Here is a 19,456-nt window from a genome sequence, read left to right on the forward strand (position 1 = left end):
ACACATATAAGGAATAAAGCTTCCAATCTGTAAAAATGATTAAGGTTGTGACATAGAAAAGAGAGGGGGTAATGTTAGGGAGGAGAATCATTTTTCTTTTAATTTTTAATTTTATTTCATTTTTAAAAATTTTAAATCAAATAAGTAAGTTTAAAATAATTTTAAAAAAAAATTATAGAAATTGGATGGAAATATCCTTAATTGACTAACGAAGATAAACACAAAGACCGAATTGGCTAAACTGAAAACACAGGGATTAAATTGATCCAATTACTGAAACACATGACCATTTTAACATTTAAGCCTTTGTTTGTCAAAACAAAAACAAAACAAAAAATATTTAAAAAAAGCAAATGATGTCTTACGAAGTGACATAAATCAATCATATTATACATTTTTATATGAGTACGATTCTCACCGATTTCTTTTTTCCCTACCAATTAATCATCTAACTCCATTAATGCTTACGGTCTATTTCAAACATATGTGAAAATATATATTTCTTAATTTTCTGTTCGGCCTTTGGGCCGATATGGATCGTACATGTACAAAAACGAAAGGTCCAGAATGCTACTAAAAATGTGGAAGGTACAAATTAAAACTAACATTACACATTGGAAAACAACTCTTACTATAATAGTGACGTAAAAGAAGAGAATGTAGAATACAAGGCACATAAGCCACATGGTGAATAGTATACCAAACATGTACCAAGATTTAGATACATGCCTCTCTTGTTTGATCGGAATGCTACAATATGAGCAAGTAATCTTAAGAGTATGTTTGATAACTATTTTTATTTTATTTTTAAAACTGAGAACTTATTTGGTAATTATTTCAATTTTTCAGTTTTCATTTAAATAACTAAAATAGAAATCTAAAAGCTAATTTTGTGATCTTCAAAATTTGGCTACATTTTAAAATAATTTTTTATTTTTTGGGATCTAAAAATTAAGGAGGTGTATTCAATTAAAATTTTGAGAGATTAATTCTCTGAAAGTCTAGATTCAATTAGAAATATTTTAAAGGGTCTTAAAAAAGTTGGGGAATTGGAGAGATTTCATGATGTATTTTAAGCATTCTTAAATCTCGCCTCTCTCCTTGGGAATTTGAGGGAATTCACTCAAAATTTTACATAGAATCTCTAGAAATCCCTCAAATTTCAATTAAATACACCCCCCATAAAGTTAGTTATCAACCAAGTTATCAAAATAAAAAATGAAATGGTTATCAAAAAGCCCATAAGTTCTAAAATCCGAAATACAAAGTGAGATTTTTGTACTCTCATTTTCTTCTTTTGTATTGTTTCTTGCCTTAGGATTGATTAAATAAAAGGAAACTCAGTGGACAAAGAAATATCTTGACATAAAAGAGAGAATAAATTATAAAATAGTTGGATTACATTTTACGCACAATGATTAAAATATATTCAGAAATGTACATAACAAATACATTATCAAAGAGTGACTCACAATTGTAAGCCATTATCATCTCTGATAATTGTCATCTCCCATTCAATTCCTAAACGAGGACGCTACTTTCATTCTCCAGCACAAATTCAAGTCTTTCTCAAACCAAAACCAAGAACACTAATCGTCGTCGTCGTCGTCGTCATTATACTCTTCCACTCGCTCCTCGATCGTCTCCAATTTCGGAGAGCTAGAACCCTTCCATGGAAAATCAAGAAGGGACGGTGCAACCTCAATCCAAGGCTTCCTCGTATGCACGAGCTCCTTCGGCATTGTGAGCTTGTAACCTAACATCATCATAGCTTCTAAGCAAATTTGAAGCGAAATCGTAGGTTTTGACGTCGAAGTTTGTATGTTTTTGTGATGTGGAGAAGATTTTAGGTAAACGGATGCCTCTCTTTCTCCTTTTGGTTTTTAAGGTTGAGAAAGAGAGAGGAGGCTGGGAAGGGATTTCAAGAGATTTGAGAATTGGGGTTTTTGAGTGGATTTAGTTTTGAGGGGGTTTGGGGGGTTTATATACGTTTGTGTTTTGGTAAAATGGCTATGCTCTTAATAAAACCGAAAGCCCAACTTTAGCAAGAGAATTCTAAATGAGAATCTACAGCCCCTTGCTTCTTCCTATTATTCGGGTAAGGACATAAAATCGCCTTTGGCCAAATTGATGCCTAATCATGAATTAGTAGAATTTTGTTTTGACTGCCTTATCTAGGAGGTTCGACCAAAATAAGTGAACTTTTCTATATGAGAAGGTATGTTTTAGGTTGGGAAATGACTTCAAAACACCATTTCCGCTCCTTTTAAACAACTTGTTTATTTTTGTCCATTGATTTTCATTTTACTTGAAATTTATTCAATCTATAGGCGATAAAAACGTGTACGTAGGACCAAAATAGTGCATAAATCAAATCCCTTTGGGCTCCACATTGTAAGGAACTTCGGTTTACCGTAATACATACGTAAATATTTGTTTAATTTGCGAAAGGTCCACACAACAAAATCAACATATGATTTTCAGAGGTAACATGAATAATCCAACCATTGTCTATGAAAGTCTAACCAACTTGGATACATAACTAGAACCAAAAGAAGAAAGTACATTGCCTATGAAAGTCTAATCTAATCAACTTGGATACATAACTAGACAAAGCACCTTTGGTCTTTTTTCTGTTTGGTGTTGCCAACTGCTCGTTCAACATGAGTCTCCCAAATCTACATTGGCAAAATGTATCTTATTAGCAGAATTGTTCAAAGGGAAGATATGTTTTAATACTGCAAGTATGCATGCAGCTTCACATACATTCAGCTTTTTTGTACTTGCAGTTTCTTGAGCTCGTTGCAAGTTGCAACCCTGGTACAGATAGTCATTTCCAAGTTTTGCAAGGCTATTTCAAGGATGCAACCTCCATATTTGTATCCGATTCTTAAAGATCCCACAAAACCTCCAGCTTTATCATGAGTTTTCAATTCAATCTATATATTAAAGACATCAAAGCAAGAACAAAACCAAGTGAACTTATAGATGTTTGCTAATTAAATATATGGTATTTAACCTTAACATCTCTCTGCATTATTTTTTGCTTTATTAGTAAAACTCCTCCAGCTGCATATGGTAGACCGGTGCCGGACATGACACAACAGAGCGAGAAGGGATCTTTATATCATTATGATTTAAATCAATAGTTCAAAATGATCACCCTGACAACCTTTTCCACAACAGCATTAACTATGCATCTTTCAGATGATGATAGAAATTTAGAATTCTTTTCAAATTCGAAAGTACACATGAATAATGTTACTCTTATAGCAAAGATTGATATGTCCTAATATCAGGTACATAATTAAAATCATTAGGTCAGTTCAATGTTTGTTGTAAGAGTAACGTTATCATCATTTGAAAGATGCATGTTGATGCTGTTTTGGAAAAGATCGTCAGGAATGATCATTTTGAGCTGTTGATTCAAACCAAGGATCTCACTCTTTTGTGTCACATGTACAACACCTGGTTTACCATGGAGCTAAAACGATTTTACTAATGAAGCAAAAAATGATGTAGAGAGATGTTAAGGTTAAATCTTATATATTTAATTAGCACACATGTATGAACTTTCACATGGTTTTGTCCCTGCTTTGATATATAAAAGTTGTACTTAATCCAGTTTAAATTGGAACACATAATAAAATGATAAAGTTGGAGTTTTTGCGGGATCTTTATGGGAGTCGCATACAAATATGGAGGTTGCCCTCCTTGAAAATGACTTTGTAAAACTTCAAAATACCTGTCTATACCAAGGTTGCAACTTACAACGACCTTGAACGAGCTCAAGAAACTGCAAAAACAAAAAAAACATAATGTATGTGAAGCTGCATGCATACCTACACCATTAAACATGTTTTCCCTTTGAATCAATTTTACTAATAATATACATTTTGACATTGTAGATTTGGGAGACTCATGTTGAACGAGCAACCGACAATTTAGGAGACCATTGTCTATTCTCTAAACAGCATTCTCCAAACATGCTACTAGATGAAACAACAACAACAACAACAAAGCCTTTTCCCACTAAGTGGGGTCGGCTATATGAATCCTAGAACGCCATTGTGCTCGGTTTTGTGTCATGTCCTCCGTTAGATCCAAGTAATCAAGTCTTTTCTTAGGGTCTCTTCCAAAGTTTTCCTAGGTCTTCCTCTACCCCTTCGGCCCTAAACTTCTGTCCCGTAGTCACATTTTCGAACCGGAGCGTCAGTAGGCCTTCTTTGCACATGTCCAAACCACCGGAACCGATTTTCTCTCATATTTCCTTCAATTTTGGCTACTCCTACTTTACCTTGGATATCCTCCTTCCCAATCTTATCCTTTCTCGTGTGCCCATACATCCCACGAAGCATCCTCATCTCCACTACACCCATTTTGTGTACGTGTTGATGCTTCACCGCCCAACATTCTGTGCCATACAACATCGTTGGCCTTATTGCCGTCCTATAAAATTTTCCCTTGAGCTTCAGTGGCCTACGACGATCACACAACACGCCGGATACACTCTTACACTTCATCCATCCAGCTTGTATTCTATGGTTGAGATCTCCATCTAATTCTCCGTTCTCTTGCAAGATAGATCCTAGGTAGCGAAAACGGTCACTTTTTGTGATCTTCGCTAGATTGCTCCGGTCATTAGTGTGGATAAGTATATAAATGGATAGAGATAGGAAAGCAAACACAAGATGTACGTGGTTCACCCAGATTGGCTACGTCCACGGAATAGATGAGTTCTCATTAATTGTGAAAGGTTTACACAAGTACATAGGTTCAAGCTCTCCTTTAGGGAGTACAAGTGAATGATTTAGTACAAATGACATTAGGAAATATTGTGGGAAAATGATCTCGTAACCACGAAACTTCTAAGTACCGGAGTGTGGTATCGTCTTGACTTTCCTCATCTGTCTCATAGGTAGATGTGGAATCTTCTCTGGAAGTACTCTTCCTCCATCCAGGGGTGGTATCTGTAACTGGTGGAGATGCACAAGGTAATGTATCAATGTCACTTGAAGCTTACTTGTAGTTTCAGGCTTGGTCAAGCACGATACAAACCATGTAGTAGGAGTCCCCCAAGTCGCCGAGCTAGGGGATCTGCTGAAAGAGGTAACAGACAAGGTAAGCAATCAGAGCTCCAGCTGATTGTTCACATTCTCCCTATCTTGCAGGCAGCATGAAGGATAAAGAGAAGAAAAATGAGAAGAGATGATATGGGATACTTTTGCTTTTGAAGAAGTAACTTTCCACAGGCTTATTCTTGAACTGGGCTGGAGGGTTTTCTGGTTTCCTCCAAAGTATAAGGCCGACTGAAGAATTTGAGGGTTAAAACAAGTCCATCAAATCTAGAGTATGTTCGACCCTGCTGATATGGGATACTTTTGCTTTTGACAGAGTAGTGGATGTATCGGCACGTGTGCTGTTACGCTTGTCTCCACATGCTTCCTTGTATCCTTCTCACTTGCCCTATCTGTTCCTCAGGCAGATGCGGTATCTTCCTTGGAAGCATAAGATGTTGAAGATGAGTACTCGAGAGCAATGCCAGGGTAAGGGGTTCCAGGCAGTCAGTTCCTGGCTGGAAGCTTGATTCCAAGTGCTGACTGATTGCTCTCTTTCTCCTTGTCTTGCAGGTAAGAACAAGGCCAAAGGAAAAGACAGGGAAAAAGCATGATATGGGATACTCTTGCTTTTAACCCTGATGATATGTTATATTCTTGCTCTAGTATAGCTTGTTTACAGAGGTATTATCGGGGGGAAAGAAAGCTGAATATTTCGAAAGACTTCGTTGGGAGTGCCCTCTCAGATAAGAGGAAGGGTTGAGCATTTTTGCAGGTCTGCCTGTCCGTTGGGGATGGAGGTCGACATATATAGGAGTCTCCCTAACATCAAGTAATAATGCTATTCCTTTACCCTGCTTGGTCATAGCACGGTAGTGGGAGCTGCCAGCTTCACAAGTTTTAACTCTGTCAGAGCACTTTGAAAAAGTGGTCTGTGGTATCTGGAAAGCTGATGTTGCGTGTGAAGATTACAGACAAGCTTTATCCAATGAGATCCGGCTCTTGAAGTTGGGAAAGTGGTGCCTCTTCGGTTTTCGAACAAGCAATCCTGTCGGGGATCTGGCTCTCGAGATTCGGAGAACGATGCCTCTTCGATTTTTGAGAAAGCAATCATGCTGGGGTCTGGCTCTCGAGATTCAGAGAGCGGTGTCTTCGATTTTTGAGAAAGTAATCATGTTGGAAGTCTGGCTCTCGAGATTCGGAGGGCGGTGCCTCTTCGATTTTGGAGCAAGCAATCTTGTTGGGAGTGTTTTCTCGAATATGAGTAAAGGTTGGGCATGTTTACTAGTCTACCTTGCCACGAAGCACAGAGGTTGACACACAGGGACTTTCCAATTATCCAGCAGTGGTACTGTTCCTTTACCCTCTCTTCGATTTTTGAGAAAGTAATCATGTTAGGAGTCTGGCTCTCGAGATTCGGAGGGCGGTGCCTCTTCGATTTTGGAGCAAGCAATCTTGTTGGGGGTGTTTTCTCGAATGTGAGTAAAGGTTGGGCATGTTTGCTAGTCTACCTTGCCACGAAGCACAGAGGTTGACACACAGGGACTTTCCAATTATCCAGCAGTGGTACTGTTCCTTTACCCTCTCTTCGATTTTTGAGAAAGTAATCATGTTGGGAGTCTGGCTCTCGAGATTCAGAGGGCGATGCCTCTTCGATTTTGGGGCAAGCAATCTTGTTGGGAGTGTTTTCTCGAATGTGAGTAAAGGTTGGGCATGTTTGCTAGTCTACCTTGCCATGAAGCACAGAGGTTGACACACCGGGACTTTCCAATTATCCAGCAGTGGTACTGTTCCTTTACCCTTGTGGGTAATAATATGGTAGCTAGGCCTTCAAAATTTATGTGTCTAAACTTTGTTAGTGTTGTTTCTTTGCTATTCTTTTACCCTTCTTGGTCAGAGCGATGTAGTGAGAGTTGCAAGCTTCACGTGTCTCGACTTTGTCAGAGAACTTTGGCAAAGTTATATGTGGTACCCATGAGCTACTGTTGCGTGTGGGAAATGGGTGATTGAACAGTACGATTCATGTGCTTTCTACTTCGCCAGAAATCTTCGACAGAATGCCCATAATTTCCGCAAAGCTGAGTGTGCGTGTGACAGGTGCTGACAAGGCTGGAAAAGTAGGTGCCTCTTCGATTTCTGAGATCGGCCCTCGTGGTCTCTGAGCAGCCCAGCTTTTGAGAAAGCAAACCTCTTCGATTTCTGAGATCGGCCCTCGTGGTCTCTGAGCAGCCCAGCTTTTGAGAAAGCAAACGCCTTTTCAATTTTTGGAGCTTCGTCGAGTGCAGATTTTTATAGAGGCTGACATTAAGTTCCAAAGCCCACTTGAATATCCACCAGTAAAAGCTCCATTCTTGCACTTCTAAGATCTTGATTTGTCCGACCTCTTCTCTCTTCTACACCTTTGAAAATGTATGGCCCCTCCGACCGTCGTTTTGACTTGAACTTTGTTGAAGAGGCAGCCCCGCCTTCTCCAGACAACATATGGCGCCCATCCTTCGTCTCCCCTACTGGTCCTCTTACCGTTGGGGATTCCGTGATGAAGAATGATATGACCGCTGCGGTAGTGGCCAGGAACCTTCTCACTCCCAAAGATAACAGACTACTTTCCAAACGGTCTGATGAGTTGGCTGTTAAGGATTCTCTGGCTCTTAGTGTTCAGTGTGCAGGTTCTGTGTCTAATATGGCCCAACGCCTATTTGCTCGAACCCGCCAAGTTGAATCATTGGCGGCTGAAGTGATGAGTCTCAAACAGGAGATTAGAGGGCTCAAGCATGAGAATAAACAGTTGCACCGGCTCGCACATGACTATGCTACAAACATGAAGAGGAAGCTTGACCAGATGAAGGAATCTGATGGTCAGGTTTTACTTGATCATCAGAGATTTGTGGGTTTGTTCCAAAGGCATTTATTGCCTTCGTCTTCTGGGGCTGTACCACGTAATGAAGCTCCAAATGATCAACCTCTGATGCCTCCTCCTTCTAGGGTTCTGTCCAGTACTGAGGCTCCGAATGATCCCCCTCCGGTGCCTTCTCTTTCTGGGGCTCTACCGACTGCCGAGACTGCTCCTAAGCAACCTTTGTGAAGGCTCCCTCTTGTTTGTTTATTTTGACTCAAGTATATGTACATATTTGTAATTTATCGGGGATATCAATAAATAAGCTTTCCTTCATTTCAACGTATTGTGTTAAATTACCAAAGCCTTCTTCGCTAAGTTCTTTGAATTTTCTTTTGTTGAAGCTTGTATGTTGGAGCTTTGTGAGTGGAGCATGTAGGTTGAGGTAGTGTTCCCTTAATTTCCCGAGCGAGGACAACTTCTCGGTTGGAGACTTGGAAAATCCAAGTCACTGAGTGGGATCGGCTATATGAATCTTAGAACGCCATTGTGTTCTGTCCTGTGTCATGTCCTCCGTTAGATCCAAGTACTCTAAGTCTTTTCTTAAGGTCTCTCTCAAAGTTTTCTTGGGTCTTCCTCTACCCCTTCGGCCCTGAACCTCTGTCCCATAGTCGCATCTTCTAATCGGAGCGTCAGTAGGCCTTCTTTGCACATGTCCAAACCACCGTAACCGATTTTCTCTCATCTTTCCTTCAATTTCGGCTACTCCTACTTTACCCCGGATATCCTCATTCCTAATCTTATCCTTTCTCGTGTGCCCACACATCTAACGAAGCATCCTCATCTCCGCTACACCCATTTTGTGTACGTGTTGATGCTTCACCGCCCAACATTATGTGCCATACAGCATCGCCGGCCTTATTGCCGTCCTATAAAATTTTCCCTTGAGCTTCAGTGGCATACAGCAGTCATACAACACGCCGGATGCACTCTTCCACTTCATCCATCCAGCTTGTATTCTATGGTTGAGATCTCCATCTAATTCTCCGTTCTTTTGCAAGATAGATCCTAGGTAACGAAAACGGTCGCTCTTTGGTATTTCTTGATCTCCGATCCTCACCCCTAACTCGTTTTGGCCTCCATTTGCCCTGAACTTGCACTCCATATATTCTGTCTTTGATCGGCTTAGGCGAATACCTTTAGATTCCAACACTTCTCTCCAAAGGTTAAGCTTTGCATTTACCCCTTCTTGAGTTTCATCTATCAACACTATATCGTCTGCGAAAAGCATACACCAAGGAATATCATCTTGAATATGTCCTGTTAACTCATCCATTACCAACGCAAAAAGGTAAGGACTTAAGGATGAGCCTTGATGTAATCCTACAGTTATGGGAAAGCTTTCGGTTTGTCCTTCATGAGTTCTTACGGCAGTCTTTGCTCCTTTATACATATCCTGTATAGCTTGGATATATGCTACTCGTACTCCTTTCTTCTCTAAAATCCTCCAAAGAATGTCTCTTGGGACCCTATCATACGCTTTTTCCAAATCTATAAAGACCATGTGTAAATCTTTTTTCCCATCTCTATATCTTTCCATCAATCTTCGTAAGAGATAGATTGCCTCCATGGTTGAGCGCCCTGGCATGAACCCGAATTGGTTGTCCGAAACCCGTGTCTCTTGCCTCAATCTATGCTCAATGACTCTCTCCCAGAGCTTCATTGTATGACTCATTAGCTTAATACCCCTATAGTTCATGCAATTTTGTACATCGCCCTTATTCTTGTAGATAGGCACCAAAGTGCTCGTTCGCCACTCATTTGGCATCTTCTTCGTTTTCAAAATCCTATTGAAAAGGTCAATGAGCCATGTTATACCTGTCTCTCCCAAAACTTTCCACACTTCGATTGGTATATCGTCTGGGCCTACTGCTTTTCTATGCTTCATCTTCTTCAAAGCTACAACCACTTCTTCCTTCCGGATTCTACGATAAAAAGAGTAGTTTCTACACTCTTCTGAGTTACTCAACTCCCCTAAAGAAGCACTCATTTCATGTCCTTCATTGAAAAGATTATGAAAATAACCTTTCCATCTGTCTTTAACCGCGTTCTCTGTAGCAAGAACCTTTCCATCCTCATCCTTGATGCACCTCACTTGGTTTAGGTCCCTTGTCTTCTTTTCCCTTGCTCTAGCTAGTTTATAGATATCCAACTCTCCTTCTTTGGTATCTAGTCGTTTATACATATCGTCATAAGCCGCTAACTTAGCTTCTCTCACAGCTTTCTTCGCCTCTTGCTTCGCTTTTCTATACCTTTCACCATTTTCATCGGTCCTATCCTTGTATAAGGCTTTACAACATTCCTTCTTAGCCTTCACCTTTGTTTGTACCTCCTCATTCCACCACCAAGATTCCTTTTGGTGTGGGGCAAAGCCCTTGGACTCTCCTAATACCTCTTTTGCTACTTTTCGGATACAACTAGCCATGGAATCCCACATTTGGTTAGCTTCCCCCTCTCTATCCCACACACACAAAAATAAAAATAAAAATAAATAAAAACCAACATCAAATTAATGTTATCACGTCGTAAGTGGGGCAGTCTAAACTAAATTTGAACGTTAAACTGACAGTGGTAACAAGGATTCTAGATGCGAAATGAACACCGCAACACAGTATTGGTACTTCTACAACATAAACAATGCTTCAAGAGGTGCTTTGCAATACTGTACAAGACAAAGCTTTCAGAAATGAACTTTTAAAATATACAGTAAATTTTTAACAAAAAACAGAAATCATGGAAAAATAGGTAGGGAATGACAAGATGCACTTGAACTAATCAATCGTGCAGTGTTTTAGTTCAAAATACAACTAGGGAAGAGGGTTTTAAAAAATACCTACAAAAAATCTCTATGAGAGGTTCAAACAAAACATGTGAAAGCACGGTTAACAAAGAACAACACAAAGTAAGACTTAACTACGACTATAGAGGAAGGATCAGTGACTAGAAGATATAGCAGATTCTAAATCTTCGATTAAAAAAAGTGAAGGTTCATTTCCTCGACCTACAAAAGCATTTATATACTCCGACCGTGGTTATGAAAATTCAATAACAGATTGAACACAAAAGGATGATATAGTGAAACACTACCCAGTTTTCTCAGCTCAACTCTCAACAGCCAAATCCAGTTTTATCTCACCTACATCTGCTTTTGCAGCAGCAAACTCTTAAAATATGATTTAATCCAAATAAAACGCACATATGATTTCTTAAGCCGATAACCATTTACCAAAAGTAACGTTATTTGCATTCAACAGATTAACATTCATATGGAAATCCAAAATTAAAGCGAACAAATCAAAGCATTATAACTACCAAAACACAAAAGCCAAAGTACTTCCGAATCCTAACAGCATCATAATCAACATACCCAACATGCTAAAAATGGGATCCAAAATCTTGCCACTCATCTAAATTACCAAAAGAGTGATTAACGATCTTAACAACATACTCAAAATTAATCCCCAAATTATCCGAAATGACATACACTTCAAAACAAAAATTTAATTCAGCTAAAGAAAAAGGAGCCTCACTGCAGCAGCAGCTCAATCGAGAGGGATTTCGACATCGCCATCGGCGATCTCCTGTTGCAAATCCTTGGGGTCCTTGCCGTTGACCGTGCAGCCCACTGAGACGCAGGTGCCGAGAATCTCCTTCACCGTGCCGGCGAGCTCCTTGGCCATGGATCTGTTCCTCATGACCTTGGCGATCTCAATGACGTCATCCAGTGAGATGTTGCCGCTGTGCTTGATGTTCTTAGTTTTCTTGCGATCGCGCTCGGGCTCCTTCAAGGCCTTGATGACGAGCGCCGCCGCAGACGGCACAACCGAAACCTTGGCCTGCCTGTTCTGGACGGTGAGCTTGACGGTGACGCGGAGGCCCTTCCAGTCCTTGGCGGTCTCCTTGGCGATGTCTTCTCCGATCTTCTTTGGGGAGAGACCGAGAGGGCCGATCTTCGGGGCGAGAGAACTGGCGGCTCCAACCTCACCGCCGGTGACTCGGACGTAGACGTCGACGACCTGTGAGGGATCGAACTTTGGCGGCATTGTAGCTGATGGTGGCGAAGGAGAGAGAGTGAAAAGCTAGGGTTTCCAACAGAGGCGACAGACGGAGTGGGAAATTCTGTGAATTATATGCTAGGGTTTTGCAGGGATGGATATTGTGAACTGCCGGAAATAACCTTGATATTTGCGGAGTTTTACAAAGAGGTTTTTGTGTGTGAATTTGGGCTTTTTGCTGCGATGGTTCGAGGATAAATTCGTCTTTAGGATATGGGCTTCTTTGTTCGTGGTATGGATAATGGCTCTTCCTTGAATTGGGTTTGGGCTTGGTTAAACCACTACTTAGGCTTGACCTACAGTGATTGGGCCTTTTTAGTAATATGTCATGTTTTGACGTGTAGTAATGTGCAACTGTCGTGTTTTGACGTGCGTTCTATATCGTGTGAATTTATCCGCATATAAATTTTTATTCTGTCATAATACTATGATTTAATGATATTTTTCTCTAGTTGATTCATAGCGTGTCTCAACATAAATTCTCACGCACCTTTGAGTAGGATATCATTGTATCAAAATCATAGCTCGTCCAGCTTATTGAGTCAAAAAACATCAGTCATCAGTTCAAGATTAAGTTAAGTGTGTTATTCCTAAAGAAAGAAAGTGGACAGATACTAAGGAGAGGAATGTAATCCCCTGATTTTACTGATCACCTACGGTGTATCTTTTGTTCAAAAAGCACGACATTAAACGAATGTTATCGTCATCCATAATAATTTGTTTCCAAGTCTAAATACAAGTTTCTTCAATCAATTTGGGCCACAACTCTTGGCGTCCACAACGCAAATCCCCAAATATGCGTTTGCCCTAATGATAAACCCTAATTTCATTTCCCTCCAAAATACTCTCACTTTACTTCCCTCAGTCACTCTATCATCCCTCTCATCGGTAAATTCTCTCTGATTCGTACCTGTCATTCAACCAAAACATGAACGAAGATATTGGGTAATGTTGCTTTCTCTTTCTTCTTCAGATGTATTGATTGCTTGCTGTGACTTGTTGTGAATAACCTGCTGAGTGCAAGAATGCTCCAGATTGATTTCTGGCTTTTGAGTTTTTGTATGGATGTTTGCATTGTTGGTTGCTTCTTAGTTCTTACTTGTATTGTCATGTACTGATTTAGGACTTATAAGAAGCCTTGTCATACTGACAAGGCTGTTAGCATCATCAATGGCACTGGCTACCCATCGAAATGGGCAAGTCTTCCAGTAAGCTTTGATGTTCTGGATAAGCTGGTGGAACCCATTGACCATGTTCGTTTTGCTGCCGTTTGCAAGGGCTGGTGTCTTCTTTCGAAAGAGTATAATCATACAACGGGACGCTGGCGTAAGGTACTTCCCATGCTTATGATCCCTACCAAATCTTCTCAAGAAGAGGAGAATAGCGAGACCAACCAATGCCTTGTGTACAGTGTTTATGAAGGACACATCTTCAACAATATTCAGCTATCGGTTTGTGATGGTAAAAAGTATTGTGGCTCTAGCCATGGTTGGTTGGCTGTGGTAGATCAAGGACTAGATTGCCTTTATGTAACTCTCATGGACCCTTTCAGAAAATATATGGCGCCCATTAATCTTTCTGGCATTGGTTATTATGACTTAAACCCTGATACAGAAGATAGATACATGGATGAAGATCGGTATATGAATTACCTTCCAAAGGTTATCTTGTCTGCCGATCCATATTCGAAACCGAAGGATTATTGGGTTGTTCTATTTTACCAAACGAATTTGAGGTTGTGTTTCTATAAAGCAGGACAGAGATTTTGGTCCTGTTGCAAATTTAAGGAAATAACGTGTATTTCTGATGCTGTATTTTATAAAGGCCAAGTATATACAGTTGGAACTCGGGGAAAAATTGTGTTGTTCGATATCAAGAGCAAAATTAAGTTTCCACAGGTTCCAAAAGCCACACGGCTTACAGGCTCAGTGTTTAAAAGGTGGTCTGCGCTTAAGGCATATCTTGTGGAATCAACCAAGGGAGACTTGTGGCACGTTCGAAGAACTGTGAAACGAAAGGAAGGTTGTGATGGAAATTTGACTGATAGCTTCCAGGTTTACAAGGTGATGTTTGATAAGAAAGACAGATCGACAGTGGAGCAGGTTGAGGTCAAAAGCATTGGAGACGAGGCTTTGTTTGTTGGTGACAATCATTCGATGTCTTTCTTGGCTTCAAACTTTGCAGGGTGCCAGCCTAATTCCATATATTACACGTGTGATCTTCTGCGTTTTCAACATCCTGAGCGCAGGCCATTTGATATGGCTGTCTACAATTTAGAGAACGAAACCATTACACCATTTTACTCTCCGACTTCTTGGCAGAAAGGCAACCCGCGCGCAGCTTGGATTTGTCCACAGTTTAATGGACTCTGCTAGGCATAAGCTACTCTTCTATTTGCCTTTCATATTTTGCCCTTGTTACTCTCCGTTCAGCCATTTTGTGATCAACAACCTCAAATTAAGGAAGGGTAACTTTCTTTATATCGCATGTTGCCTCAATGTACTTTTGTCTGTTGGCATGACTGGATATTAGCCTTGATCGTTAATCTATTAGGTACTTGCACTCAGTGGCGGATCCAGGAATCTTACCCCAAGGGGTCGCAGTGTAAAAGTTCAAATAAAAATTTAGGATGGAAAAACATATTGAAAATGAAATCATAGTACTTTCATTCATAATTCATAATGGAAACAATATTACAAACTATTGGGGAATGAAGCGTCGATTAATTCCCGCCACTGGCTTCCATACTCCCCGTTGGTGTCATTTATCAAGCCAATTGCCTCAAGACAACTTTCCATTGAGAAAACTGTGATTAATGAGGTGATGAAGTCTGTTGATTGATACCTCTTACCACATTCATCACCACGGAAGTTGCAGAAAATTGTTGAAAAGGACATAACAAGCTCTGGAACATGGCTAGATCTCCGGAATGATTCTAAGGAGGTTGTTTTCGAGATGGTAGAAGATGTTTTAGAAGAACTGATCATGGAAACCATATTTTAGCAGCCCTTCTGAAAAATCATACTACCTATAGATTTGGTCTGCATTGGACAATGGAAATTAGGCACTCGGGTTGGTTAGAAGAACTGGTTTTAAGTCACTTGAGAAATGTCTTATGACTTCTTGAACAAGCATGCAAAGATCAGTATTGGGCACCCTTTGGATCTCATTTTGTGTACACTGCGTATAGTTTACATCAAACCTCTTATAGCTACTAACCATTAGTGTCATCTTTTTACTGTATGGGGAGGTCAATGTATATATCAAGCTAGATAATAAGCCTTGTGTCTTTGGTCTAGTGTCGACGGAGTAAGTCAACAATGTATTTCAATCTAGCTAGCAAAACGAAGTAAAGAAAATAAATAATATGAAAGGTTGACTGTTCCAATTACTTGTTGCTTTCTTTCAAATTGTGTTGTTTACATTTCTTAGATTGACACTCTTTTGGATATTTATTAATCCATAAGAAACTTAACCTGTTCATGAATATCTGCTTGTTTGGGTGCAAGTACAAACTGTACAATGCTATGGATTAGAGCTTAGTTACTAAATGCGTGTTTTCTAATCAGAACCCTTTTTTGGGTAAATGAATAAGAACCCTATTCTTCTTTTGTTAAGCAAACTCGGAACCCTTCTATGTTTCCATGTACAGGTGCAGTTACTGCCGACAACAACGATACTACGAATTTCTGTACATTTAACTTGGCTAAAATTTATGTTCATTAGGAATAGGAAATTAAATTAGGTAATATGAACTCTAATTGTTAGGGCTCTGTTATATAATTGCCTGATTTCATAGTATACCAAAACTCGGAAGCACATAAGCTGCTTCTATGAGAAGGGTTGCCAGAAACTTCAACGAAGTGATGGTTATGTTTCTGGCAGCGTTTGCTATCCTCTTGTTGAAGGTGCAGTCCAAGACTGGGGAAGATCATCAAAAGAAGACGACTGGAGCTGGATTGACAGCTTAAACTTGTCAATAAACCTGCAATCAAGAGTTTCCGGGTAATGAAATTGTTGTACTTAGATGCCGACGGTTTATAGTTTCTACAGAAGAACAACGAATTAGGATCTAATACTAGCTGAAAATGCAGAGTTTTTGGGATTAAACTACCCTACAAACACTCACAAGTATGTAAACTTGTTATGAAAAACCATCCAAAATAAACTAATAGCTTTTCAATATTGTATTTGAATTCACTGATTCATGAGGTAACTGCCTTCGTTTCCTTACCTAGGAACGCCTTTTTGTTTATAAAACCTCAAGGGCAGCTGGGTCGGAGCCGGATTTTCAGCATTATTTTGAAGAATGTAGGATTCGTTGCTTTCCATGCGAGCGCTGCTTCTTCTTCCTCTTCCTGCCGAGTCTTGGTTCAGGATTTTTGTCGAACAGTTGGCGTGCGAGTCCGACCCCGACGACCCCAGCTCCAAGAGGTCGCATATGGGAGCTTCAAGGTTGTTTCCATGGTTTCCAAGGGGTCGTGCGACCCCGACGACCCCACTGTGGATCCGCCACTGCTTGCACTTGCAATCTAATTCCGTATTTTCTAATCGGTTGAAGCATATTTTGCTGCATTAGAATGTTTTGATATTTCAGTTGTGCACTCCTCCTTCATCTTGAAATTAAAATTAGAACAAATTTCGGTCTTATTACCGAGCCTCAGTATTAGAAACCTGGTGCTGCTGCTTTTCTAGTTGTAAAACTACAACTTTTAGCATGTCTACATAAATATCTGAGATTACAATTTACAACTATCTCGGTTCTGCATTTGTTGCGACTATCTTGATTTCGCAGCTGTTGTCGCTACCTTAATTATCTTGGTCATCCGCGATTATCTTGGGCTTAAACTGGGTTCTCGTGTCAAGGAACTTAAAGCTTGAGTGATTAAGTGCATTTTGAGCTTACATCCGTAGTTCTTTGTTTAATTTATTCTCCTCGGTTACTACTTGTGTAATGCCCCGCCCCGGAAATATATATTTCCGAAAAATAATTCCGATGATAGGCCCAAAATAAACTCTGGTTTACATTACTACCCATAATCACGATTCTTTATTTAAATTTCATGATCCCTCACAAAAACTATAACCAAAATTAACTTATCAAAACTTACGATAATTTTTTTTTTTTTATAATTTATCATAAATTTCTTCTCTTAAATCAAATTCCCAACTAAAGATTAAATCTCGATTATTAAGGCTACATTTAACTCTTGTTAGACTTCCTACATACCTTTTAGCGGGATCAAGCCTTTCGTGGTTCATAATTCCATTTAAATCTATTCCTAGAGCCATTTCCGAAAATATTCTAGAATCGGAAATATTCAACATTAGCTTTTAGAGTAAATTGTAGCTATGGTCCCTTAACTTTAACTCAATTGGAGCAATGGTCCCTCAACTAAAAATCCATTACCTTTGGTCCCTCAACTTATCAAAACGTGCAGCTATGGTCCCTCAACTAAAAATTCATTACCATTGGTCCCTGAACTTTAATTCAAGTGGAGAAATGGTCCTTTAACTTTAATCCAATTGTAGCAATGGTCCTTACAATATAACTCGTTTTGACAAATTTTTTGACATAGTTGACGAAAAGAACCATAATTATACACTTTGATGAGTTGAGGGACCCTAATTATATAAATGGTCATTCCAACATAGCTTATTTTGACAAAATTTTGACAAAATTGATGAAAATGACTATAGCTACACATTTTGATAAGTTGAGGGACCAATGGTAATGGATTTTTAGTTGAGGGACCATTGCTCCAATTTGATTAAAGTTGAGGGACCATTTGTACAATTTACTCTAGCTTTTATAATTGAATTATATCAAATGGTTACCAATTATGGAATTAAAATATCTAAATTTGCATAAAAAAGCAATATCGGCCCATTGGTGACACGCCGCCCCGACTTGCCGAAAAATTTAACTTTTAAAAAAAATTACCAAATTTTACAAAAAACTAGATCTCAATGAGTGGAGCAACTATCTTCTCGTCTCATCTGCGCCCATTTTTCTTCCAATTTGGAATTGGATGAGGATCCCCAGTTGGAATTCGAAGAGGATCCAAAGTTAGAATTCATTGCAAACTTGAATTGAAAGAAATTGAATTCAAAGTTGTGTGAATTATACCACAATATCCACTCTATTTATAGCAAAAAAAAAATTCAAATCCAACGGCCCTAAACCCTATGTTGTAGCTTAGTGTAGAATTTGGAATTAAAACTTTTAACCCATCACTCTTCACTCATCACTCTTTGGCTCAATTTCTTTAGTGAATAACCATTTTGAAGCTCCACCATTGCCTTGAATTTCTTGAAAATAAAGAAAACCTTTGACTTGTTTCTCAAGAAATATAACCTACACCTTCTTGAATAGCCATCAATGAATGTGAGGACATATTTATTTCCACTTGGAGTTGGAGTTTGCATAGGGCCGAGGCCACAGTGGTACCCCAATCAGTACCAGTACCCACCACCTCCACCACCACCTTACGCCGAGCATATCCCTCCTCCGAGCTCTTATCCTCATCCATAATAGCCCTCGTAATTTGCAGGAGACGTGCATGGTATGGTGGTCTTCTTTGGGCTAAAGTGTTTGAGGTAAATTCTTTTAAGAATTCACAAATCAAAGCATAAGTAGACTAAGCTCATTCTAGAATACAAGTACTAATTAAACGATACCTAAAGATGTCGAATTCAGCTGGCGGTGCTTCAAACTCAGGCTTTCGACCGTACCCAGATCCATATTCGAACTCCGGTGCCTCGTTTCGATCCATTTGTTTACTTGACCTCGCCATACGAACCGTTGAAAAGTTCCTGATTCATCTACCACTCCCCTTGTGAAAACTGAGCCAGTAGGAGGCCGACCTGAAGACCTCCACATGGCCGTATGTCTGCAGTCGCGGCTGATTGAACTGTTTCAGGGCAGGGCTGTCAAGAAAATAGGACTAGAAAGAGTAAAGAGCTCAAAAAGAAAAAAGATAATAAGTACTTACTCGAGTCAAGTTTTGCAATTAGAGCAGCACCCTTGAAGTAGCAAGATCCCCACCCTTGTGTTTGAGACCAGAGGGTGACGATGATCATCTTGCCATTCCACAAACAATGGATGCGTGAGGGCGATAATCATGAAGCGACGAAGGGGAAGTTGTCATGGTCGTGAGAGATTTCAGCGTGGCTTTTCAACATTTTGCTTCCATACGCTTAATCTCTTAGATACGCTAAACCCTATTCATATAGCAGAGAGATATTATTGAAGTACTGGAAGTAGAAGACAACCTAGAAATCTGCAATGTCTTCCGTATTCCACAGATAAATTTAATATAATTAGTTAATCTCTATTTTATATTGATTTGATTTATTCGTGATTATAATGTCTTGTTGTTGTGATTTCAGAATATGTAATTAATCATACGAAAGGTTTGTATCGGGCTTTAAGTAAGTTTCGGGAGAAG

The 19,456-nt window shown here is 39.6% G+C and overlaps 2 protein-coding genes and 2 long non-coding RNA genes across 6 annotated transcripts; 2 read left to right on the forward strand and 2 right to left on the reverse strand.

Moving 5' to 3' along the window:
* Positions 1 to 2,408: 2,408 nt before the first annotated feature.
* On the reverse strand, positions 2,409 to 12,075 carry LOC126589295 (60S ribosomal protein L12-like). Of its 3 annotated transcripts, XR_007611788.1 has the most exons (3): positions 11,481 to 12,075; positions 2,767 to 3,796; positions 2,409 to 2,678 (listed from the first exon to the last, which is right to left on the reverse strand). XR_007611788.1 is itself a non-coding variant. In XM_050254565.1 (2 exons), exon 1 carries the CDS (start codon positions 11,991 to 11,993, stop codon positions 11,493 to 11,495), a length of 501 nt encoding a protein of 166 aa, XP_050110522.1. In that variant the 5' UTR covers positions 11,994 to 12,075; the 3' UTR covers positions 2,409 to 2,678; positions 11,481 to 11,492. The 3 variants fall into 3 exon arrangements, 2 of the variants coding, with proteins under 2 accessions (XP_050110522.1, XP_050110523.1); XM_050254565.1 differs by lacking the exon at positions 2,767 to 3,796; XM_050254566.1 differs by lacking the exon at positions 2,767 to 3,796 and having other exon boundaries at positions 2,409 to 2,756.
* A 673-nt stretch (positions 12,076 to 12,748) lies between these two features.
* On the forward strand, positions 12,749 to 15,396 carry LOC126589289 (putative F-box protein At4g22170). The gene is made up of 2 exons (XM_050254559.1): positions 12,749 to 12,950; positions 13,129 to 15,396. The coding sequence occupies exons 1-2, from the start codon at positions 12,934 to 12,936 to the stop codon at positions 14,378 to 14,380; spliced, it is 1,269 nt and encodes a 422-aa protein (XP_050110516.1). The 5' UTR covers positions 12,749 to 12,933; the 3' UTR covers positions 14,381 to 15,396.
* On the reverse strand, positions 15,369 to 16,381 carry LOC126589299 (uncharacterized). The gene is made up of 2 exons (XR_007611791.1): positions 16,240 to 16,381; positions 15,369 to 15,990 (listed from the first exon to the last, which is right to left on the reverse strand). It is a non-coding gene; the product is annotated as an uncharacterized LOC126589299 (long non-coding RNA).
* Positions 15,986 to 16,666, forward strand: LOC126589298 (uncharacterized). Its single transcript, XR_007611790.1, has 2 exons — positions 15,986 to 16,136; positions 16,244 to 16,666. It is a non-coding gene; the product is annotated as an uncharacterized LOC126589298 (long non-coding RNA).
* The last annotated feature ends 2,790 nt before the right edge of the window (positions 16,667 to 19,456 follow it).

The sequence above is a fragment of the Malus sylvestris genome, chromosome 11 (genome assembly GCF_916048215.2).
Source record: "Malus sylvestris chromosome 11, drMalSylv7.2, whole genome shotgun sequence".
Lineage (NCBI taxonomy): Eukaryota > Viridiplantae > Streptophyta > Magnoliopsida > Rosales > Rosaceae > Malus > Malus sylvestris.

Coding starts and splice junctions, on each gene's coding strand:
- LOC126589295 (XM_050254565.1), bottom strand. CDS start 11,993: ATGCCGCCAAAGTTCGATCCCTCACAGGTCGTCGACGTCTACGTCCGA.